This window comes from Acartia tonsa, chromosome 11 (genome assembly GCF_053477335.1).
Source record: "Acartia tonsa isolate MP-2025a chromosome 11, ASM5347733v1, whole genome shotgun sequence".
Lineage (NCBI taxonomy): Eukaryota > Metazoa > Arthropoda > Copepoda > Calanoida > Acartiidae > Acartia > Acartia tonsa.
The window spans coordinates 17,583,696-17,609,682 of NC_137270.1; the positions used below are offsets into that span (position 1 = coordinate 17,583,696).

Sequence of the window (25,987 nt, forward strand, 5' to 3'; positions counted from 1 at the left end):
AAGTAAGCACAGAATCCCCCCCCCCCTTTTTATAAAGTTAAACAAGAAGAAGAGTATTTTTTTCTTTATATCTTACTCCTACAGGGCCCTGTACCTAATTAACCTAATCTTACCTAAAGTATAACACTAACACAGTAAGAAAAACATCCCTTTTTGCATTATTTAAAAATAAGTGGGGAGGGCGGGTTGTCTGTGGTTGTCTTGCATACTCTGATAAAATGTTTCTTCCTGCTGGCTAATATTACAATGCACCCCCCCCCCTCATGAATTTACCCCATCTCCTCAACTAACCATGGAGGAACGATGAGACCAATATCTGAGGACTATATTAGCAACCTAAATTGAAGACAAATGTTCCCTTATCATAATATCCACGTATTCTAAATCCATTATTCTTAGAAATGAGTTGACCAAGCTTGTGAATGTTGTATCAGATCTGAAAATAAGAACATCATCACAAGACAAAACAAAAGAATTTACAGGATGTAAATTTATTAATGAAGTAAGTTCTATTTTTTGTCAGGGAAATGTTGATGGAAGATTAATATTTTTCCCATTAAAAAGGATAAAAATCTGCTCCAAAAATCTAAATATTTCTCCATCTAACATACAGTTGAGAATCCAAATTGTACTAAATATGTTTTGTCTGCTAGAAAACGGGTCATTACAAAATAGGGTGGATAATTATCTTAAGTATACATCTTTATTTTACAATACAACAAAAATAAAAGAGAAGATGTGTATGTGTCTGTTAATTTAAATATTGATATCTCCCTTCTTGTTAGGGAAGCTTGACAAAGTTCCTTTAAATTAATAATAGATGAATTCTATAGATGTTATAATTATATATATTTTAGACGTCACTGAAATGTGAAAATATTGGGTTTGTCACAGCACTACCTTACATTCCACAAAAATTAGATCTTTTATTTTTAAGGTAATCTATTTTTAACATTAACATTCATCTGAAAGATAGAAAGAAAACTACCTGCAAATGAGGGCATTTTTAAAAAGTTTTTGTTTATTTAAATTCGTATGTAATATATATATACTATACTCTACACTTACAACAAACACACCAAATCTTTAGACACACTTAAGTATTTCACCTCACCTTCATCTCACCTGTAAAATCTACAGGTGGGTATTAATAAATAAAGTGTAGTAAAAAAAGAATGATCCCGAGGATAATTATTTCTTGTGATTCTTAACTTTAACCATATGAATTTAAGCCTGTTTTTCATATGGTGACGTTTAGACCTTCAAGAAAAATTACCTCATCCAATAGAGGGTCAGTATACTCAGTATACAACCTTAACAATAATCTTGAGGTGGAGCTTTTGGTGATCTGCCCATTAAAGCATTCTGCAGTTTTCATTTAACGGGCCACACTTATTTATCCCTCCTTAACAATTTTAAGTTCAGCTGTGTATCCATTATACACATTTTTATATTAAGGATTGGTACCTATTGACCTAATATTTTTATCATGAATATTATATTTTACTTCTCGATGACGACTATTTTTCTTTCTGGAACTTACTGAAGTTTTACTTTTTTTGTATAAATTGGACATATTTTGAGAAGATATTATGTTGAATTAGTATTGACCTAATTTAAATGTACACTTTTTATGTTAAACGGCAAAATTTCTTTCTTTGTATTGCTTACTTCTGCTTTATAATGAACTTACACTTTTTATAAGAGAATATCTTGGATTAGTCCTTATTTAATATTGTTATAATAACTCTTATAATTCATATGTTAACTTTTTATGTATATAGTTAAGACAAATAAAGAATCAAATAATAATAATAACATTCATCTGGTTTTTCAAAATGTTTCGAGATCAAGGAGACTTTGATAAGCTTTATTTTAAAAGTCTTTGAAACACATTGAAGGAGTATGGGAAATGACTTGGCCTATAAACAAACATAACTCATAACAAAGCGTAGTGTCTTTCAGCTGTAAAAATAGTGCAATGTGATTCTAAAAGGTTGTAGTTTTGTTAAATGTAATAGTAATTTACTTTTTTCCTGAAAAGATCTACTGGTGTTGCTTAATAAACTACTGGGGGCTACTCCCCAAGAAGGCCCTTGAGAAAAGGAAGGGGTGTCGGCCCCAAAATTTACATTTCAATTTAGTTTCAAAAAGAAAAAGTTCAAAAAATTGTTTTGTAACGGAGAGTATTTTTTCCAGGGGCGATATTTCTCCAAAAATAGTTATAAACCTTTCCCGGACCTATAAGAAGCTTCGCTATAATAGAGAACCATTTCAGTACAACAGTTAGCCAGATCCTTCGTTACAAACACAAGACAGGCATCATGTCACTTTTCTATAAAGATTTATGTAACAAATCATCCTTGTTTTTATTTTTAGAAATGTATCATTAACAAATGTTGGTCAACTGAATTTAGATGGAAAAAGCATAAAGAATCTGACTATAGTTGAATCCGGAGTTACCCAAATTAAAGAGTAAGTTTCATTACATTTTTAAGCAAACCCTGATTACTAAGGGAGATACCTGACATTATACCGACATGTCGTTATTGATGTCGACATTACGACAAGATTTAACATTTCTATTATTATTATTTCTACTGGATGAACGAACTGAACAAGAAGTGATGTCCAATCAATGTTAGCAACCTATTTACCTTTCAAAAGTATTAAAATACATTATAACTTCAGTAATATGTTAACATGTTTGACAGCAAATTAATGTTAAAATTTAGCAACATAATTTAAGCAGCTCAAATTGGCGGCTTGCTACCGAGCAGCTGTCGAGACTTGATGATTAGGGCATAATTTATAGAAATAACTATTTGTCTCGTATTCATATTCGAATCCGGTGGATAGGAACCGGTTCTCACCATACGAAAAAAACTAAGTCTAGCATCGTATTATATCCAGCTTTCTGCGAATATAAAAATGTACAATCTAAAGATTAAAGCCAGTTTTTTAAGCCCTGAGGTGCCATAATTGTTTATTCTATATCAGCGGAAAGCTATTTATAACACGATGCGAGAAATAACTATTAATTGTTTGAAACAAAAATGTCCCATAATAGGTTGTATAAAAACTCTAAACGCTTTTTATATTTACTGGTTTTTTTACCTTATTTGATCAATTACTTTTTTTTCAGTAATATATGTTGAATATCATACTTTATTAATTGTTTTAGATCTGATTTCTATGGAATAGAAGGGGTTGAAACATTGATTCTAAGCAACAATATGATTCAAGATCAAAATAACATTTTTGTGTCTTTCTTTGCTTTATTTAAGGTAAAATATTAATTTAAAAACAAGGACGTGTAAGTTCAATATCAGCGGAGCTGTTTGAAATTTTAGGTTTGATAGGTTTAGAGAAAGGCGATATTCATGCATGGTGAATTGATATACATGCTTTTTTACAATTGCCTATGCATATCCTAAAGTTTAAGTAATGGAAATTGGACAACCACATTACCTATAGACAGAGGAACAGACTGACAGACATGCATCATCACTTATAGATTAGGTAACTATAAAAAAGAAATTAGTAACGCAAACACTCTTTAACTAGGTTTTGTCCACGCGTGTGACATTACGTCAAAGTAATTTGAACAAAAACAATACTGCATTGTTTGTGTCTACATCATTGTTGGTTTTTTCATTATTGTTGTGCTGCATTCATTAATTTAGAATTAAAAGCAGATGTGTAGGGGGTGATGGTTATATACACTCCACAAGGTGTGCACCCCCTACACCCCCCTGTGACAATGATCTACACCCTTATGATACAAAACACCAAACAGCCTAGGGGGTATCAAATTAAAAGTAGTCACACAACCTTAAATTTAAATTTTCTCCGACTATATTTAAAAACCCTGTGCACACCACTGATTGAAAAAAGAAAGCAATTAACAAAAAAAGCCACATAAAGCTTTGCTATGATTAGATTTAATCATCCTTTATTTATTTATTTATGTATGTATTTATTTCAGGAGCTGACTGCCTTGAAATATTTGGATCTAAGCAACAACAACATTAACTTAACAGATGTAGATGTCTATTTCAAGGTACTTAATAACATTGTTGCATAGCTACTCTTTAATTTACCACAGTCCACACATCCCCCCGACTTCGTACATTGCTAATGTTAATGCTAATGTCATATGGGTGAGTTGCGGCTGGACTGAACATTCAACTCAAGGCCAGACTCTTGGTCCTTTCTTTACATCATACCTACGGTACAGTACATAAATGAAAACCAACTCTTTGATTGCACGATCTTTGTCTGGTGATCCTCGCTGTGCATGGTAACGAGTTGCGCCTATTTGGGGCCAAGGTGTTCCCCCTACTCAATCCTTTTAAATGTACATTACTATTTATATAAAATGCAGCAAAAGATTTTTCAGGTACAACCAGTAAACGATAAAAGGTAGAAACACTCATAATACCTATTTTTGAACAATTATTGATCCCCCACCATTATTTTTAATTTCTTTTAAATATAACTATACCTCTTGACTAACTTAAATTCGTCTTTTTCACAGAAGATATATTTTACAATTTTAAAAGCAGAAATAACCTCTCTTTTGCAAAACTACAATAGTTTTTGTTTTAACTAATATTCTAATAAATCTTCAAGCAAAAAAGGATTTGTAGATGCTCAGCTAGCTTCAAAGTTTCAGTTTGTATTTTTTTCTCTAAACGTTATGAAATAAGCTATAAAAACGTCAAAATAATAAGCACAAGAAAGTCTAAATGCAAAGCTAGAAATGCCATAAAAATAACGTTAAAGAATAAATTCAAATGTGGCTAACATTTCAAGTTTTCTAGATTAATATTAAATATTTCTACACATTTTTAATTTTTATATTGTAGCTATTATAGAGATGTTATGCATATCTAGCAGTTAAAGGGAGTGTGAACGTAAAAATTTCTCATCTGATTATCAAATCTTCACATTTTCTAAGCACATTTCACTATACTGATCAACCAAAAACGTCCTATTAACAAAAATATCCAGGAATAATGCCTTGATTTTACGGTATTTTGGGAGGGAAAAAGGAAAAAACAGGGAAAATCTGAACATTTTTGTTTCTTATAATGTTTGTAGGGATATTTAACTTGTCATATATAGTTGAAACATTTTACTTACTGTTAAGGATTTATTTTATGATATAAAATTGCCAATTAGTTTTTTTATAACGTAGTAATTAGGTAATAAAGACCTATTTTAAATTCGTATTATTGACAAAAAATACCTCACTGTCTACAAAGGGTTGAATCTCATAGGTTATTTAAAATAATAATATCCTTTTTTATTGTGTTGGACAATAAATAACCCACTTTCGAGAATTAGTTTACACTTTTATCAGACTGTTTATAAAGAAATATTGCGTCTTTATTATTTACAAATTTGTAATTAAAGGTGGGCGAGAGATGGGCCATCTAAAGTTAATTGGATACTAATAAAAAAAACCTGTTTCTAACTTTGTTATTGTATTTGGTTTTCAATAAAAAAATATTGCTTATTTTATCAATTTCTAAGTAACTATACATTGGTTTAAAGCAAGGATTATGTTAAAAGTCAGCTTAACCATTAGGAAAAGTCAAGAACTATGTGAAAAAGTTTAATTTTAGCTATAATGGGAGAAAAAAGCAATTTAATGCACATTTTATATAATACGGAAAATTTCTTCCTTTCCATTTACCTTATAAAAATCGTCGGAAAAAGCCGTTTTCTAAGCAAACAAAAGCGCGTTTTGCTCTATCTGTGAGATATTATGAATGAGATAATGTTAAGATTTGATATTAAGATAAGAAAAATTTACGTGCACAGTCCCTTTAATAATTTTCATTGTTTGTTTGAATATCATTAAAAAAAATGTTTTACGTCTGAAGAAAGATAATAATATAAGATCACGCCATTTGCTTTTTATTTTAGGTCAATATTACAATAATTAGGCAATTTCCCATATCTTTAAAATTGAGTCCTAATAACAGCCCCCCCCCCCTCTCAGAGCACCCTAATGGACATTCTAAAACCTGAAAGAATTAGGCTGACAATTTTAAATGACGATAACATCCGGATGAAAGGGGACATTGGGCTGTTTAGTGTTTATTACACTAGTCCTTAAAGTTTTATAATAACGTATTTTATTCGTTGGCCCAACAACTTTAGGGACTTTTATTGAATTTTGATCGATGGCTTCCTTAAGTTAAGTGTCCAAACGTTTCAACCACTAATTTTTTTCTCCAGAAGGGAAACTTTGTGTGACATATTATAAATCATATTTTGCTTTAACGCCGATTTTTAAAAAAGGGGGAAGTTAGATGTTTAAAATTCTAATGAAATTTTACTGCATTAATTCACAGAATAATACTTTGACGCATTCATATTTTTTTATAAAAATAAAACAAGGATGACAATATCCATAAATAGCGAAGCACAAGAAAATGTAGATGGACAAACGGGCGAAGTAAATAGAGCAGATGTTTAGTGTCATAAAAAATGACGTTTAGTGATGTTTAGTGTCATGGGAGGTAAAAAATATAATCATCCTTTTTTATTTGTCTCTTTTTTAACATCAACTGTCCTTTCAGACCTGCCCTCTCACCTTAAGTGTCCCTAGAGGCTTCTAGGGGCGTAGCCGCTACTTATATTATAATAAATTAATTTTGTTTCAGACGTCAGCAGTGTTGCCAAACCTAGAACAAATAAACCTCAGCTATAATCCAATAACGTAAGTTTGTCTTTTTTTAAAATAGCAAAGCTACTCTTTAATAGACACTAAATAGATCAGGTAGGGAGGGGACATTGGACTGGTTATTACACCAGTCCCAAAGTTTAATAATCATGTTTTCTTATTTGTTGGCTCAACAACTTTGGGGATCTTTATTCAATTTGATTAATTGGTTTATTAAGTTGAGTCCAAATGTTTTAACCACTAAATGTAATTACATAAGTGATTATTTTGTGTATAATCATTAGGGTTGTACGTCAATTTATTAGCCATTGTCTTATCCCTTTTGATCCCTGCTATTAAGCCAGTTCAATTGTTTTCATTTTTTGTAGCGTGACGTAAGCTACTCTATAACTAGGGTTGGTCCGTTTCTCCGTTCCTAGTACTTTTGTCAATTAAATTCTCTAAACCATGAATCATTTTAAACATTAAGATTTGACACGGGTATTTCATCTAAATAAGACCAATTTGTCATCCAACTTTTCCGCTATCTAAAAATGATCATCACTGACGAAATGTATTTTTTCATTTATGTTAATTTGAATGGTGAAATACAGTTGTTTTTATAAAGAAAATGGGAGCTTTTATTTTAAATTTCGAAAGAGGTCTATTCACCATGAAAGATCAGCATAATCTTAAAGCAGCCAAGAAAATAACATTTTATCTATAACGATACGAACTGACGGGCGGACTTATAAACGGACAGACGAAGTAAATTATTGAGTAGGTGCACACCACATTTGAAAAATTATTACCTCGTATGTATAATTTGCAAATTAGAGACATATTACATAATTATATTTGCAAAATAGTGTACAATAGTTTTTAATTTTAAGATAAAACATAAGTAAGTTTTCTTTCACCATGCCATGTGCAAATTTGTTATCTTTTGCAATTTATAATTTGTATAACATCCTGTATATGTTGTGTATGTTCACTAAGATTTCATAAAAAAAACGGCTGTACCGTACATTCCAAAATTCTCTTTGAAGCTTTTTATATTTGGTCGAGGCCTGGTTTTAGACTATTTAGGGGTACATGTCAAACCCTTTTAAAAGATCAACATATTTCCAACATAAATAAATTGTTTTTCTTTTATGAAAATAGGCTAAAACCTGCCAAAGATTATGATAAAGCTTCCTGAAAAGTCTAAGATTTTAAGAGGTCTAAAGTAACTTTAACAATCAATGGCGCTTTCCCCCAAGTACCTGGCGAGCACAGAATCCCTGCCTCCCCCTCCCCTTAACATTTTTTTAAATAAATTAAACTGCCCTGTTTTACCCAAAATTACTTAACATAAATTGATCTAAAGTAAAACAAAAACACACGAAATCTTCAAAAAAAATGAATAAGGGGTGGCTTTCTTTGCTCGACTAGACATTTCGGGGAAACCCGCTGGACCACCTATTTTTTTTAGAAAACTGGAGCAAGGAATTCTTTATCCGTTGAGATTTTCCAATCTTAGAATATTGGAGTTTAGAAACAGTATGATTGCTCAAGTTAATTTAGGTATTTACTTTTTCATTTATGTTTAAAGTAGCTAACCTACACTATAAATCTTCACGGTTCTTTAACTTTACCCTCGCTCTATATTTTTTTTCAATCCTTTTTCCATATATTCTCCTATATTATTTTAAGTAACACAACCACTCAATAGTTCTTTTCGTCAGCCAGTCCGTAACGCCATGGGCGAAATGTTTTTTTTACTCGGCTGTTATTGAAGTAAACATTTCATAACATATTCGAATATAGTCTTTACATTGTTTTGTCTGTCTATCTGTCATGCTTTAAAAAAACATTAACCTTAATTTTCATACTTTCTAATTTCATTTGTGTTTTTGCATAGTCTCTTTCTTTTTTTTCTTTGACATGGCAACTGAACATCTGGATCTACTGCAGTTCACGGTAAAATATTGCATAATTATCTCGCAGTGCAGAAAAATGCGCGAAAAAAGCCTATTTTACGCGTTTTTTCTGTAGTAAAGATTTCCCTGTGCATCATTGGATCTTGGCTATTCCATATTATTTGTAGGCCTTCTTATACCGCTTAAAATGGTGTCCGGGTATGATCTGTACGTTCAGCCGTTTGGCAGCTAGCAGCCTTTAAAATTCATAGATTTTTGGCAATATTCGTTACCAGCAATATTTTACCGTGAACTGCAGTAGATCCGAACATCTACTCTATAACTCACTTTGTCCATTTCTTGAATTTTTTATGCATTGCTTTTTATCAATGTTGTCATCCTTGTTATCCTAACTTTTTCATAAAATTAATAATTATTTGATACAAAAATATTTTTTTATCTTAAAAAATTTTAGAGGTTTTTGAGTTTATGACCAATTTGGAGTCTCTTGAGTTAGCGGTAAGTTTAATTTGAATATTGTAAAAAAAGATAACATTGAAATAAGTCGTTTGCTGCAAAGAATGCCTAAAACTTCCAAAAGGTGTGAATTGATATAAGATTGACAGGGAAAAATTTGTAGTAAAATTAGCTTGCAAATATGGACCTTATTTATTGGTTAGTTTGTTCATTCAGTAGAAGGTGAAGGGTTGGGATTAGATGGGGCGGGGGGGGGGGGGTGTCGTTATTTTAGCCTGTAGCGAGTATTACTTTATCAGAGTACATAAAAAATTGGTGCAACATCCATCATATTATTAATAATTGTTCGTTCACTCGAAATTTAATTAACTTGAATTTAATTTTAATGATAAACTAAGACTTTTATTGAATTTTGATTGGTTGGTTCATTAAGTTGGGTTGCCAAACATTTTAACCACTAATTGTGATCTACAGATATGATAATTTTATGTATCATCATTGGGGATGTACATCAGTTTATCGGCCATTGTCTTATCCCTTTAGATTCCTTAATGTTTACAGATCTATTTCTAAAACCACCTTAATATTACACCTTTCAGGGAAACCCGATCTTGCTGGCACTAAACCCCTACCATCCACCATTGAGTGCTGCCCTATACTATATGCCTAGCCAAAACTTTAGGTAACCTTCTTTCATAAGGAAAAAGGATAAGAGGATGAATACTCACCCCTTTTTCATGGTAAAATACTACTTCCCCATCCCTAAATTTAGAAGCAGACGAAAATCAAAAGCCGCCCAGGGCTTTTTGTAAGTCAATCATAAATAATAATGTGAATAAAAAGAAAAGCGATATTTAGCAAACAGCCGTGGGCGGTCAGAATCAGCTGAATGTTCATTATGAAAAAAATTTCCCCCTTTTTAGAAATAGAAGGATTCATCTTTCATGAACAAATTTTTTTAAATAAAAATAAAATTCTATGTAATTTTTAATTAAAACATTTAAACGAAAATATCTAATCTAATATTCTTGCCCTAAATATGGAAATAGTAAAAAGTAAAAAAATATTTTTTTTGATAATTTTTAATCCTCCCATTTGAAAAGTAGTGGAATAGCAATAAATTTTAGCGCGGCAACAGCGCTAAGTAGGCCTCTAGGCCCACTGCCTATTTTCGTCTTCTAGTTGCTTCGATTCCTCTCTTTTATTTTTTTCTCTATGCCTTCTTTAAAGAAGCACCAGGCGAAGCCGCTATCGTAAAAAGTGAAGAAAAAACACAAAGCTTCAAAAAGCAATGTGACCGGTTCAAAAATATTTTTAGATACATAGCATTTCTATAAGTATTCGCTTTTCTCACTGACTCACTCCTTCCAACAGAAATGTCGTGTACCGCTATTAAAGTAAAATGATACTAGAAAGCTATTAGAGTCTTGTTAATTATTTTAATAGCAAATATTCGTTTTATCACTAATTAAAATTTGGAAAGTTTAGTTTTAAACTAATTTATATTTTAGGTATCTTGGATTGTCAGGTAATGGACTGCCAAGTATCCCCTATTTCAGTCTTTGGGCTGTTAGAAAAACACTCAGGTAAGGGGGGCGTAAATTGTCCCTTATCTTTTGGGGAGTTATAAAGACACTACGGAAGGGTGTGGGGGGGGGGGGGGTGGTGTAGGGGGTGCCAAGCATCCCTTATTTAAGTCTATGGCCAGATAGAAAGACTCTCAGGTAGGGTGTAGGAGATGTAAGACATTCAGGTAGGGGGTTGTAGGGGGTGTAAAGAAACTCAGGTAGGGATTTGGAAGATATTCAGGTTATGGGGTGTAAAGACAATCAGGTACATTGGTGTTGGGGGTGTAATAACACTAAGGTAGGGGGGTGTAGGCTAGGGGTTGTAAAGACATTAAGGTCGGGGGGGGGGGGGGGTTGTAAGAGGTGTAAAGACACTCAGGTAGGGGGTTGCAGTGGGGTGTAATAACACTCAAGAAGGGGGGTGGGTTGTAAAGACACTGAGGAAGTGGGGAGTTGGGGGTGTAAAAAAACACTCGGTTATGGGGGTGTAAAGACACTCTGGTAGGAGGGTGTAGGGGTTGTAAAAACACACGGGTAGGAGGGTGTAGGAGATATAAAACAATCAGGTAGGGGGTGTGAAAACACAAAAGTAGAAGGGGGGGTGAAAGGGGTGTTAATTAATGGGCTGCCAAGTTTACCCTATTTCAGTCTTTGGGCAGTTAGAAAAACACTCAGGAAAGAGGGTGTCAAGGTTAACCTAATTCATTCTTAGGCAGCTAGAAAGATACTAAGGTCAAAGAACAAATTAATATTACCAAAAATATTTTAATCAGTGTCGTCCGGTAGTAGTGTCAACACCCTCCTTAAAATTGAAAAGGGGAATGCCTGCCTATACTTGTTTTACCCCCTAATGCATTGTAAACTAGTATTACATTGGTTCGGGAATGTTTCAGGCTATTGTGAGAGGTAGGTAGGTATTGCGAACCTCCCTATCCTATAAAAAGTAGTTGTGGTACTAAATGCTTTTTTTTAAATTTAACTATTTTTTTTCCAGATCTCTGGATTTATCAATGAACATGTTTGGACCTTTATTCATCTATTCAATTATTCCAGATTTAATGTAAGTATTCTTAGATATCTATAGATAATCTTGAACTTAATCTTGATGTACGGCCCCAATTATAATTCACAAAATCATCCCTTCTTGAGTCTAAATTATTGGTGAAATAGTAGAAAAACACAGATATATTTCTACTTTGTAAATCATATGGGTTATAAAAAGGTTTAGATGTTTGGGCAAAAACCTATGAAATTTACAAGGCTAGCTTGGGGTTTTTTAATTTTTTTTGGCATAGAGAATATGTAAGATTTAGTATCATCTACCTCCCAGTCTAGCTAAAAAAAATTACAGGATTTAGCCCATTATCTTTTTATTATAACTTTTGTTTTTGTTTAGGAAACTGGAAAGCTTAAAACTGAGTAGTTGTTCAATTAGTAAGATAAATCCAGCAGTATTTGATAAAATTAAGTAAGTCTTTTTAAAAGCGAAGCTTTTCTATAATTAGAGTCGGTCCGTCCGTACGTCCGTCACAGAGAGTTAGCTCTTTTCGTTAATTTAAACAGGCTAGAATTGTCCTATCGATTACAAACTTTGCATGATGATTCCTATAGTAGTTAGGTACAATTTAGAAAGCGTAGTAACTCTATAAACAATACCAAAATGTCCGTACGTCCATTTTAAACATGTCGATTTTTAACTTTTTTAACAACAAATTTTTGTATGTTTAATTTATCCGATTCTTCTGATTTTTTTGAAAACTGATTCCTATTACAATAAGGTACAATGTTATAAGCGAAGCATCTCTATAAACAAGTCCCAAAAATTAAGTATGTCCTTATATAAACAGTATCATCTATTTATGCAGTTTTGCAACAAGTTTTCTTAAAATATTGTTTGTACTGATTAGGGTGGGCCGATTTTGGACATTTTTTTTCTGAGGCCAAAGCGGGGATCTGCACTCAATTTATATAGATATAATACACCTCTGGATGATTTAAAATTTTTCCTAAGTCTTAAAACCGCTGACGACCAGACATTCAATTGTATAGCTATTTGTAAATGGGAGTCAAAAATTTATTGAATCAGAACTATGGCTTCATGGTGCTCCCTGGAAATGCCTTGAGGAGCTGAGTCAGGAACTTTTGTCCGTTTCAAAAAATCTCGTTCCTAGCCTGAGAAAATCTAAAAAAAACCTCTACAAATTGGACAATTCTCAATAAACCTTTAAAAATTTGTTTTTTTAGTGATTTCTAAGGCTAGGAACGAGATATTTTGAAACGGACAAAAGTTCCTGATTCAGCTTCTCAAGGCCTTTCCAGGGAGCACATTGAAGCCATAGTTCTGATTCAAAAAAATTTTTGAATGTCGTCTTTGCATACTAATAAGTAATGAATTATATTTTTAAGTGGTCGTGTTCTAAAACTCAATTTTTTAAAATTCTTTTTCGGTCAGAAATGTTTTTAAGGTTAATTTTATCTGTTGCATATCCCCGCTTTGTCTAATTCCGATATGAACCCACCCTAGTACTGATGCATTAATATTCTGCTAATTCAGTTCTGACAATCTACAAGTGTTAATGTTCGTGTGTCCTTCTATTTCAGAGCTTCGCTTTTATGGATGTTGTCATCCTTGTTTTATTTAATTTTTACGTGGAGTATTAGGGCCTAGTTGAGCATAGTATAGAAACCCCCGACCTTATTTTATATAAATTTTATAATATAAAAGAGGGGAGGGTTCAGCTTTTTGTATGTGTTTTACTAAAAGTTTGGTTATATTGGTTAATCAGTATTCCTTAGGGTTAGAAACTCCCCTTCTCAGGGGTTAGGCATAAAACAAGAGAATTAATTTTAAATCCGTTGTCAATTTTTGTCGTCCATTTATGTTGCTAATATAGTCCTCAGATCTTGTTCAATACGTTAGTTCATGGTTAGGGAAAGGGAATTAGGTAAAGTCTTAAGGGTGGGGGGTTACATTATATTAGCCAGCTCAGAGAAACATTTATCGGGGTATGCAAGAATTTCTCACAATATCCACGTATTCTCTATCTATTAGTAAATTATATGTACATACTAATTTCAGAAATCTACGAGAGCTGGACCTATCGTTTAACCGCTTGACAACCCTATCACCTGACCTACATCTGGACAGCCTACTCTCATTTGACCTCTCCTACCAATCAAACCTTCATCTAACACCGTTTAACCTCACTGAAGATACTTTTATTGGGATGCCGAATTTAAGATCTTTGAAGCTAAAGGTATTTATAAAAAAAGAAGGATGCTAACATCCATAAAAGTCCAGTCTGACAAATTAGAAAGACAATTAAACGTACATCAACAAATATAGAGTAACTCCTCATTGCATATTCAACACACTTAAACAAGTGTTTGCGGCTCTAGCATCTAGGAGCTTTGTATTCAAATTGAGGAGTGTAGAGAGGCATATAAATGACCTATATTCATCCAAAACTATAAACCGATAGGCATCCTGTTACTTTTCAGGGTCTGCTATCCCACCTAGATAGAAGAGGACTGGCAAGTGCCCGAGATATTGAATACCTGGATATCAGCTCAGTTCTTCTTACCAGGGATAAATACTTATTTTTATTTTTATTAAAAGTGAAGCTCTTCTTATTTATTTGGGCATGTTATAATTGTTCTATCATTTTTAAACTTTCCAAGATTGCAATGTTTCAAGATTTAATAAAAGTACCTAATTTTTCAAAGCAAACGAATTAGAAGACATTTTTATCAAAACTATTTCACATCCCTTTCCCATTTCCCTGCAACAACCTATTTCGCGTAATTCGGTTTATCTAATACGATGCATGATTTTTCAGTATGGATCAAAACCGTTTCTAATTCAGCGGATATTATTCGGAATAGGAGACATACTAATATTTAATTACTTCTTTGAAAACTTGTTTATACTTCCTGCCTACTTCAAAACCGTGATAAACCCTATTTAACCTAACCTAAAATAAGTATGACTCTTGTATTAGTATTCACCCCCATGCATTTGAAAATATGAAAAATCTTCGAACTTTGAAATGTGTTCAGGTATCTATGCTAAAAAATAGTAAAGATTTGGATCTACTGCAGTTCACGGTAAAATATTGCTGGTAACGAATATTGCCAAAAATCTATGAATTTTAAAGGTTGCTGGCTGCCAAACGGCTGAACGTACAGATCATGCCCGCACACCATTTTAAGTGGCATAAGAAGGCCTACAAATAATCTGGAATAGCCAAGATCCAATGATGCACAGGATCCGCGTAAAATAGGCCTTTTTCGCGAATTTCTATGCACTGCGAGATAATTATACATTATTGATTTATGGCTATTCCAGATTATTTGTAGGCCTTCTTATGCCGCTTAAAACAGTGTGCGAGCATGATCTATACGTTCAGGCGTTTGGCAGCTAGCAGCCTTTATAATTCATAAATTTCTGGCAATATTCGTTACCAGCAATATTTTACCGTGAACTGCAGTAGATCCAAAGATTTTTGTTTGAAGCTTAAGATCTTGGAATTTGCTGGCTTGAATTATTTGTACTGTTCAAGAAAGATTTTAATTTGTCTTGGGCTGTTTTAAAGCTATTTTTCTGACTTTCTCTGGCCTTTTCTAGAGTCAAGGGGCGGAGCAACTCTACTATATAATAAAAAAGTAGTGAGTTTTTTTTTGTCTGAAGCTACAGATTTCAGAAAACTTGTTGTTCTTTTAGAGAAGCTTGGGGTGGTTTTAGGCTATTTTCCTGACCTACCTGTTTTCGTTTTTTTTTATTTTAGGTTATATAGGGTATAGGGTAGCCCTGCAAGGTTAGGGCAACGCAAGTAAAGGCTCCGAAGAGTTAATGGCCCTTAAAACTATTATTCCCCCCTTATTTGTAATTCAAATCAAACATAAGAGTTTGGGGGTTCTCTGCTCACAGGGAACTTTAAGGTAAAAGCACCAAAGAATTTTTACTTTTATTTTCGCTAGTGTTGGTTTCTTGAGACAGTTCCCCTAAATGTTTGGTTAGACCTGGAATATCTCGAGTTCTTGGATTTATCCTACTCACCAAATAGGTAAGTTTAAACCTTTCTATTTATCAAAGATCCTCTTCTATAAAAAAAAAGACGATTGTGTCAAATTGTAGGAAAGCCATGGGTCTAAAGGGATAAGTAAATGACCAATAAATTTATGATACACAAAATAAACCTTTTCTGTAGATTGTAATTAGTAGTTTAAACGTTTGGACACTCAACTTAATGAACCATTCACAATTCAATAAGAGTCTTTAAAGTTGTAAAGGAATGAAAAAGCAAAAGGTTATTAAAAAACTTTGGATACAAGTGTAATAAACAGCCCAATGTTTCCTTTTTATAGATTATTTAGATTTACAAAGAAAATATAAATTCAACTCAAAATAGTCAAAAATATTTGATAATTAATCTAAAATTAAAACTTGTTTTTGGATGTTGCCAGACATGCTAAGAAAAGCAGTTTTAACAAAACTGGTAATAGTCTTATGATTCTTATTTTAATATTTGTGGTAAATTTTCTTTCAAATGATTTTTCTGACAACCGGTTCTTATCCAGCGGGTATCAATAGGCTACGAAGCCATACTGAAAAATATTAATTTGATAATGACTATTCTATACAAATGGAGACTTGAATTAAAGCAATTAGGGTTATTCTTCATATATATATGTTGATTATTAAACCTAAGAAAAAAAGCTCTATTAATAACTCTAATATTGTGGGTAACTTTTTAAGCTTTGGTATATCAGTAAAGTCCATTTATTCCTTTTATGCCAGTCAAATGAACTAACTTTACATATAAAAAAAGTTTTCTAGGTCAGTCTGAATGAGTCGTATTCACAAATAAAAATTATACTTAATAGATAGAATGATAGATAGATTAGATAATAGGTTAGATATGTCATTGATTAAGAGAATTAATTTAATTAAACTGACAATAACCCAAGATAATCTGCCGCCACTTTAACCCTTAAGTAAAAAAATAAAATTACACACAAAAGCTTCTAACACCTTATTTTAGGAAAGTATATGTTAAAGAAATTCATTTTGATCTGCTAGCTAAAGGGTCCTTGCTATTTTGGGAGGTAGTTGTCTGGAATATATGTACTGTACATCTATCATGTACATTTGTTGTGAATAAGACCCATTATAAAGTTTTACAAGATATATTTTTCTAGTTTTTAGACAGTACTCAATACTATTGCATTTTTAAAAGCGAAGCTTTTCTATAATTAGGGTCGGTACGTCCGTACGTCCGTCCGTCCGACCGTAACGGATAGCTTTTTTTGTTAATTTAGGCATGTTAGAATTGTCCTATCGATTTTAAATTTTGCATGGTGATTCCTTTAATAGTTAAGTATGATTTAAAAAGCGTAGCAACTCTATAATCATTACCGAAATGTCGGTACGTCCATTTTAAACATGTTGATTTTTTACTTTTTATTTTTATTTGATCTAATCATCAGATTGATCTGATTTTTGGTATATTGATTCCTGGGACAACAAAGTATAATGTTATAAGCGAGGCAACTCTATAATCAAGTCCTAAAAATGTAAGTATGTCCATAAACATTATCCTGTATCAAGCAGTTTTTCAACAAATTTACTTATAATTTTGCATCGACTCTTACACATTCTTATTCTGATTATTCAGTTCTGACACTATGTAAGTGTTAATGTCCGTTTGTCCTACCGTTTCAGTGCTTCGCTTTTATGGATGTTGTCATCCTTGTTACATAAGAAAACAGGTCTAAAATCAGACGGTTGGACAAACGAACATTGAGACTTTTGGGGTATCAAAAATTAATAAGCAGAATTTTGATTCAAAAGTCTTTACAAAATTGTATATAAAATTCTTGAAAATTGCTTTAATATTAAGCTACCTAGAAAAAGGTTAAGATATTCAACTGATTTTTAAAGTTAGAAAATATAAGGAATCTTAAGGGATAAGACAATGTTCAATAAATTGATGTACATCCCCTATGCCGATACACAAAATTCTCCCTTCTGTAGTTTAAAATTACTGTTTAACACTTTAACACTTAAACACTTAAAATTCCCTAAATTCCTCAAAGTCGGTAAGCCAACGAATAAGAAAACGTTGGCATAAAATACCATCTCTAAAAAAAACAATTTTTATTAAATTTAAAAAATATTTGTTTTCTCAGTTTGTTATCTGGTAATTCTAGCTACAACAATCAAACCATTTTGCCAAATATAAAGGTAAAGTTTTAAGACACTACATTTTTTAACAAGATTCAATAAAAGTAATATTTTTTTAAGAACCAATAATTTGGAAAGCAGCTTTATAAACTTTGGGTCTAATGTTAATTCTTTTTTAGTAGCGTTGCTACTCCATAATTTACTTTGTTTGTCCGTCAGTCAGTAACGCTATAAGGGAAATCTTTTTTTCTCGGCTGCTATTCAAAGTAGACGGCTGTAATTTTTCATGTTAAGATTTTCTATACCAATGACTACTAGTATATAATTTACTTGGATCGTAGGTCTTTCAATCATGCCAAAAAAATATAAAATCAAAACATGTATAAACAAACATATTAAGTAAAAGGTTTGTGAGTTTTTTTCCTACATTTTTTATGACCACTTAAAATTTGCACTTTACATGCTTTTGTCCGTATTTTAATCAGTAATTTTTTATTCAAGCTACTTATAAATGTTGTCTGTTTTTCATGGGTACCGAAAGGTGCAACTTTTATCATAACACCATCATTACAATATATTTGGGGGAATAACAAATAATTTCGCTACTTATAAATGTTGTCATCCTTGTTTCTGCTATTGATGGGTAAAGAAAGGTGCAACCTTTATCATATCACCTTCAAAACATTAAACTTGGGGGAATAACAAATAATCTTATTCAGGTTCTGAATCTGACATGTGCCATGGTGGGGGGAGACACGGCCATCTGTGATTCTGATGATTATTTGTATGAATCACCATTGAGCCCAAATCTTCTCAAATTCATGTCAAATTTAGAGGTATTTGCATCTTGATTAAACACGAAAATATATTTGGTCAAATAGTTTCTTAGGCTAGTTGCTCTCTGGATCAGACCTTCCTATCCAAAGGCACTTTCAAGCTGGGCCTAGGAGTTAGTGTATCTTATGTCTTACATACATATTATTTTAGAACTATGCAAGGCTAAGAAATCCCTTGTTGAGGAAAGGGAGGGGGAGGGGAGGGGGGTAGAATGTTGTGTTTATTAACATGACACACCAGCATAATTATTTTGGATGCAACTTCCTCTGTTTTAAAAGTGAAGACATTTTTTTAGGTGGTGGTCATCTTTTTTTTGTATAACAGTAACAAGCCCTTTTCACTCCACAGGGGGGAGCATAGGCCGCTGACAATTCGTCAGTGTTTCTGTAACAATGTGGCTTATGGATATGGGATAGGGTTGTCAGCTCTAAGCCCTATGATTGCGGTGTAAAGCGTCCATTTGCCATCAGACAACCAACCCTTTGATTGCACGACCTTTGTCTGAGAAGTCCTAACTGTGCATGGTAGTGAGTTGCGCCTGTTTTGGGCCAAGGCATTCCCCCTACTCTAACTATTTATGTCGCGCACCTGACATAGCAGCAGTAGGAACCATTTTTAACGTCTTTAGTTATGACGCGGTGTCGGACCGAGATTCGAACGTATCACCTTCCCGACGACGAGCGGATGCGCTACGTGTTGATCCACGGGTCGCAGGTTTTTTTTTGTATATTACTACTCAATTCAAAACTTTGCAGAAGGGGGGAGGGGTGGAGGGGGGAATGTCATCACCCTCCACCCATGAAATAAGTAATGGGGAAGAACTTTTCCTTTACTTTTTACCCTGTAATAATTTACAACCCCTGGTAAAAACTTGTGCACTAGATCTTTTCATGAAAATACCCTTTCTCGAATTTCATTCTTCTGCTAACCTAAAAAGTTACTTTAGGGGCCTAGAAATACATGTACAAAATTTCAGCTCTTTATCTCTACTGGCGACCTAGCGCCAGGCATGTAAAATATTAACAGATAACGGTAGCACGGCGGTTTTAACAATATCTCAGTAATGTGCAGGTTTTAAGCTCTTCTGCATATTTCAATTTAAACACATAAGGCCAAAGATATTATATCCAAAAAATCTTTTGTCAAAGTCTATTCTACACATAGCGCCAGTCAGTTTTCTAAAATCATGCATTTTATACCTGTGAAAAAGGAAATCGCCAGCGCTAGGTGTAGAGTAGACTTTGACAAAAGATTTTTGGGATATCATATCTTAGGCCTTATGTGTTTAAGTTGAAATATGCAGAACACCTAAATTCACCTTCCAAGCCATTCTCTATGCATTTTAAATTTTTTTATGAAATAACGGGATTTCAAAACTGCCTTTTGAAAAGGCCTAAAAAGTATCTTTTTTTGTCCCTTTTTTCACTGTTTATAGTTACAACTTATTAAGATATTATTCTCAGTTAAAAAAAAATTGGCGCTTCCAGCACCAAAACCGGCAAAAACAGGCAGTTAAACTTCTGTACCCCTACTTAACCCCCTAACAGACCCCCCCCTCTATCTCGGCTCCTGTTACAGATAGAGACGTAAAACTTTTTTCTGGTGGTTATGTGTATTTTTAAAGAAAATTACTTTTCTAGTCATAGCGGTCAGACCGCTCCTTATCCGCTTTTTAGCGGCCAGCTGCTAAATATTAAAACTGCTGTAGAGCAGCCAATTTTAAAGCTAAGAAAACCAAATTTTATGACGTACTATTATTTTTTATAACAAAAAAATACCTTTTCTAACCATCGCCGAAAAACGACAAATAACGGAAACCGCCAATTTTGGCGGTAAAATGGCAGTTGGTAGCGCTAAATAATATTTTTATCTGTTTATAGTTACAATTTATTAAGATATTATTCTCAGTTAAAAAAAAATTGGCGCTTCCAGCACCAAAACCTGCAAAAACAGGCAGTTAAACTTCTGTACCCCTACTTAACCCCCCTAACAGACCCCCCCCTCTATCTCGGCTCCTGTTACAGATAGAGATGTAAAACCTTTTTACTGGTGGTTCATATTTATTTTTAGAGAAAATTACTTTTTATAGTCATAGCAGTCAAACCGCTCCTTATCCCCTTTTTAGCAGCCAGCCGCTAAATATTAAAACTGCTGTAGAGCAGCCAATTTTAAAGCTAAGAAAACCAAATTTTATGACGAACTATTATTTTTTATAACAAAAAATACCTAAAATCAGAAGACATTTCTAAAGTCATTTTATGCATACTAGCACATAAGAATCACCGGCAACTTCGTTTTCTGTCAATGATCCAGAATCTTTCTATCAACAGTTAAATTTTGAAAATACATCTTGCATTTGAAAAGGAAAATAAGAAAGATAATATGTAATAGGATGGAAAAGATCATCTTGATGTTTTTAATAATCAGATTTGTATATTTTGATTTTGTTTTTAACCCTTTGTAGACAAATTGATAATATTTCTAGGAACATGGAAAGAAAACAAAGTAATTCCTAAATTAGGACAGAAGTCACCTTCCTAGAAAGGACATAAGTTGCCTTCCTTATGTGAGAATTTGTTAGATAAAGGGCATAACATGCCTCCCTTAACAAAGATTTTGCAAGATTGAGGACATAAGTAGCCTCCCTTCACCTCACGAAACCTAGCTTTTTGATCCTTCACATAGCAAAATCTTGCATAAAATTGGTTTTTGGTCCATCACATAGCAAAATATTGGAAAACTTAGCTTTTCTGTCCTTCACATAGCTAATTCTTGCAAAACATAGCAAATTCTTACAAAACATAGCAAATTCTTTCAAAACATAGCAAATTCTTGCAAAACATAGCAAATTCTTGCAAAACATAGCAAATTCTTGGAAAACTTAGCTTTTCTGTCCTTCAAATAGCTAATTCTTGCAAAACATAGCAAATTCTTACAAAACATAGCAAATTCTTGCAATACATAGCAAATTCTTACAAAACATAGCAAATTCTTGCAAAACATAGCAAATTCTTGCAAAACATAGCAAATTCTTGCAAAACATAGCAAATTCTTGGAAAACTTAGCTTTTCTGTCCTTCACATAGCTAATTCTTGCAAAACATAGCAAATTCTTACAAAACATAGCAAATTCTTGCAAAATATAGCAAATTCTTGCAAAACATAGCAAATTCTTGCAAAAAATAGCAAATTCTTGGAAAACTCAGCTTTCCTGTCCTTTACATAGCTAATTCTTGCAAAACATAGCAAATTTTTACAAAACACAGCAAATTCTTGCAAAACATAGCAAAAAATAGCAGGTGACACCAAGCGTACCTACTGAGAGGACACCAGGTCAAAAATATTCTAAGTGTCAAAAAATTTTTAGAATTAGCCAAATTTACTAAAGATTCGAACCAAATTCCAAATCTTACTGTAGGTACCAAGGACACCAGGTCACCGTATCTCAAGAACCGGTGGTCGGATCACGCTGAAACATCGTTTTTGAGTTTGTAAAAAATTTTTGGACTTTACTAAGGATTCGAACCATTTCCCAAATCTTACTGTCGGTACCAAGGACACCAAGTCACCTTATCTCGAGAACCAGTGGTCGGATCACGCTGAAACATTGTTTTTGAGTTTTGGACCCCTTTTGAAAGAATTTGCTATGTTTTGCAAGAATTTGCTATGTTTTGCGAGAATTTGCTATGTTTTGTAAGAATTTGCTATGTTTTGCAAGAATTTGCTACATTTTGTAAGAATTTGCTATGTTTTGCAAGAATTAGCTATGTGAAGGACAGAAAAGCTAAGTTTTCCAAGAATTTGCTATGTTTTGCAAGAATTTGCTATGTGAAGGACAGAAAAGCAAAGTTTTCCAAGAATTTGCTATGTTTTGCAAGAATTTGCTATGTTTTGCAAGAATTTGCTATGTTTTGCAAGAATTTGCTATGTTTTTCAAGAATTTGCTATGTTTTCCAAGAATTTGCTGTGTGAAGGACAAAAAAGCTAAGTTTTCCAAGAATTTGCTATGTTTTGCAAGAATTTGCTATGTTTTGTAAGAATTTGCTGTGTTTTGCAAGAATTTGCTATGTTTTGTAAGAATTTGCTATGTTTTGCAAGAATTTGCTATGTTTTGCAAGAATTTGCTATGTTTTGTAAGAATTTGCTATGTTTTGTAAGAATTTGCTATGTTTTGCAAGAATTTGCTATGTTTTGCAAGAATTTGCTATGTTTTGTAAGAATTTGCTATGTTTTGTAAGAATTTGCTATGTTTTGCAAGAATTTGCTATGTGAAGGATAGAAAAGCTAAGTTTTCCAAGAATTTGCTATGTTTTGCAAGAATTTGCTATGTTTTGTAAGAATTTGCTATGTTTTGTAAGAATTTGCTATGTTTTGCAAGAATTAGCTATGTTAAGGACAGAAAAGCTAAGTTTTCCAAGAATTTGCTATGTTTTGCAAGAATTTGCTATGTTTTAGAAGAATTTGCTATGTTTTGCAAGAATTTGCTATGTTTTGTAAGAATTTGTTATGTTTTGCAAGAATTAGCTATGTGAAGGACAGAAAAGCTAAGTTTTCCAATATTTTGCTATGTGATGGACCAAAAACCAATTTTATGCAAGATTTTGCTATGTGAAGGATCAAAAAGCTAGGTTTCGTGAGGTGAAGGGAGGCTACTTATGTCCTCAATCTTGCAAAATCTTTGTTAAGGGAGGCATGTTATGCCCTTCATCTAACAAATTCTCACATAAGGAAGGCAACTTATGTCCTTTCTAGGAAGGTGACTTCTGTCCTAATTTAGGAATTACTTTGTTTTCTTTCCATGTTCCTAGAAATATTATCAATTTGTCTACAAAGGGTTAAAAACAAAATCAAAATATACAAATCTAATTATTAAAAACATCAAGATGATCTTTTCCATCCTATTACATATTATCTTTCTTATTTTCCTTTTCAAATGCAAGATGTATTTTCAAAATTTAACTGTTGATAGAAAGATTCTGGATCATTGACAGAAAACGAAGTTGCCGGTGATTCTTATGTGCTAGTATGCATAAAATGACTTTAGAAATGTCTTCTGATTTTAGTTGAAAGGTGGATACAATAAGTGAAGGACCTATTTTTATAGTATCTAACAAAAAAAAGTTTATAATCAGTGATAGTGAGAAAAATTGTGTCTATGGTTGTCTTTATATAAACTTTTGTAAAATATTTAATATTGATATAGTGTAAAAAATAATTGTAGTAATATTACCATTCTCCCCTTCAAGGACGTCCAATGTGTTTATTAGGCGGGGGAGGGGGGGGGATAGGATATTTTATTTAGGGGGGAGTACAGGATGTCTGTTTTTATGTTTCTCTGTACTGAAGGATCTCACTAACTGCTGAACTTATATGGTTCCCATAACAGGGTAGCTTCTCTTAGGTCCTGGGAAGGTTTATAACTAATTTGGGGGAGGGTAACACCACCTTCCCAAGAACTTGAAAATCTAGGAACCAATCTGATTTGACACACAAAAAGTGTAGAAAAGTATGAATAAATATATATGATTGATCACATGGTACCTTCTGAATAAATTTTGACAAATAAAATAAAAATGAGGGACAACAAAACTTATGTAGTACAATAAAAAAATATGGATTTTTTTGGTTATAAAAAATAATAGTTCGTCATAAAATTTGGTTTTCTTAGCTTTAAAATTGGCTGCTCTACAGCAGTTTTAATATTTAGCGGCTGGCTGCTAAAAAGCAGATAAGGAGCGGTCTGACCGCTATGACTAGAAAAGTAATTTTCTCTAAAAATACACATGAACCACCAGAAAAAAGTTTTACGTCTCTATCTGTAACAGGAGCCGAGATAGAGGGGGGGTCTGTTAGGGGGTTAAGTATGGGTACAGAAGTTTAACTGCCTGTTTTTGCCGGTTTTGGTGCTGGAAGCGCCAATTTTTTTTTAACTGAGAATAATATCTTAATAAGTTGTAACTATAAACAGTGAAAAAAGGGACAAAAAAAGATACTTTTTAGGCCTTTTCAAAAGGCAGTTTTGAAATCCCGTTATTTTATAAAAAAATTTAAATTGCATAGAGAATGGCTTGGAAGGTGAATTTAGGTGTTCTGCATATTTCAACTTAAACACATAAGGCCTAAGATATGATATCCCAAAAATCTTTTGTCAAAGTCTACTCTACACCTAGCGCTGGCGATTTCATTTTTCACAGGTATAAAATGCATGATTTTAGAAAACTGACTGGCGCTAGGTGTAGAGTAGACTTTGACAAAAGATTTTTTGGATATAATATCTTTGGCCTTATGTGTTTAAATTGAAATATGCAGAAGAGCTTAAAACCTGCACATTACTGATATATTGTTAAAACCGCCGTGCTACCGTTATCTGTTGATATTTTACATGCCTGGCGCTAGGTCGCCAGTAGAGATAAAGAGCTGAAATTTTGTACATGTATTTCTAGGCCCCTAAAGTAACTTTTTAGGTTAGCAGAAGAATGAAATTTGAGAATGGGTATTTTCATGAAAAGATCTATTGTGCACGCCACTAATTTAATGTTAAGAATAGTTTGAGATTTAAGCTTAGTTTAAACTTCATAACATTAGCTAAAAATACAAATATGCAAGGTTTTATATAATTTCTAAAATATACACTTATTATAGGAATTGAATTTGAGTAAGAATGGGTTGACTACATGGCATGAACGGAGATTCCATAACAATTTGAATCTTAAGTATTTGGATTTATCTAAAAATAAATTGAGGTAAGTAAAATTATTTTTCAGTATGGCTTCGAAACCGATTAATATCCGCTATATCTAGTTGTAAAAGTTCCTCTTTCCATATAAAACTTTTTGAAAAATTTGAAACTATTATAAAAACGTTGAGGGTTCGTATCTAACCCCTAACCACTTTAAGTGCTTCTAGAAGCCTGTAGGAGCGAGCCAGCTAGTATTCTATGTATTTTTAGGTCCATCAGTCCAGCAATGTTGGAGGATTTTAAGGGACTCAGTTATTTGAATCTGATACCCTCCTCGGATGAGAGAGTCATCTGTGATGCTCAGGTGAGTACATACCTTGGTGCCTTTCTATTTATGAAGACGATATTTTATTTTGCCTATTTGATGGACAGAGAGGACATTTTAGTCAGTACAGTGCTTTCAAATAAAGTTCATTGTTTAGCATTGAAACCTCTTCCCCCTTTTTTTTGAAAAAGATTAAATTAAAGTGGAGGGGGTCAGTATCTCGTTTGTTTGTTTATTTCTTTAGGTCATGCTCGGTTATGTTATATTGGGTACTATTGTGGTATCCGCCTCGGTTAAATGGCAGATACCCAAGTTCAAATGACTACGGCAGTGCGA

General features: G+C 32.9%; 1 protein-coding gene across 1 annotated transcript in view; it reads left to right on the forward strand.

The window, feature by feature from the left end:
• Positions 1-25,987, forward strand: part of LOC145331876 (toll-like receptor 2 type-2) — a 36,354-nt gene that overhangs the window by 1,231 nt on the left and 9,136 nt on the right. The window contains exons 2-21 of the mRNA XM_080176750.1: positions 400-502; positions 858-937; positions 2,380-2,475; positions 3,185-3,287; positions 3,989-4,063; positions 6,681-6,736; positions 8,154-8,245; positions 9,056-9,099; positions 9,657-9,739; positions 10,569-10,643; positions 11,620-11,685; positions 12,022-12,093; positions 13,705-13,882; positions 14,127-14,210; positions 14,625-14,684; positions 15,606-15,691; positions 17,817-17,871; positions 18,531-18,647; positions 25,290-25,390; positions 25,597-25,690. Of these exons, the coding sequence (XP_080032876.1) occupies positions 400-502; positions 858-937; positions 2,380-2,475; positions 3,185-3,287; positions 3,989-4,063; positions 6,681-6,736; positions 8,154-8,245; positions 9,056-9,099; positions 9,657-9,739; positions 10,569-10,643; positions 11,620-11,685; positions 12,022-12,093; positions 13,705-13,882; positions 14,127-14,210; positions 14,625-14,684; positions 15,606-15,691; positions 17,817-17,871; positions 18,531-18,647; positions 25,290-25,390; positions 25,597-25,690 (1,720 nt within the window). The remainder of the gene's footprint in view (positions 1-399; positions 503-857; positions 938-2,379; positions 2,476-3,184; positions 3,288-3,988; positions 4,064-6,680; positions 6,737-8,153; positions 8,246-9,055; positions 9,100-9,656; positions 9,740-10,568; positions 10,644-11,619; positions 11,686-12,021; positions 12,094-13,704; positions 13,883-14,126; positions 14,211-14,624; positions 14,685-15,605; positions 15,692-17,816; positions 17,872-18,530; positions 18,648-25,289; positions 25,391-25,596; positions 25,691-25,987) is intronic.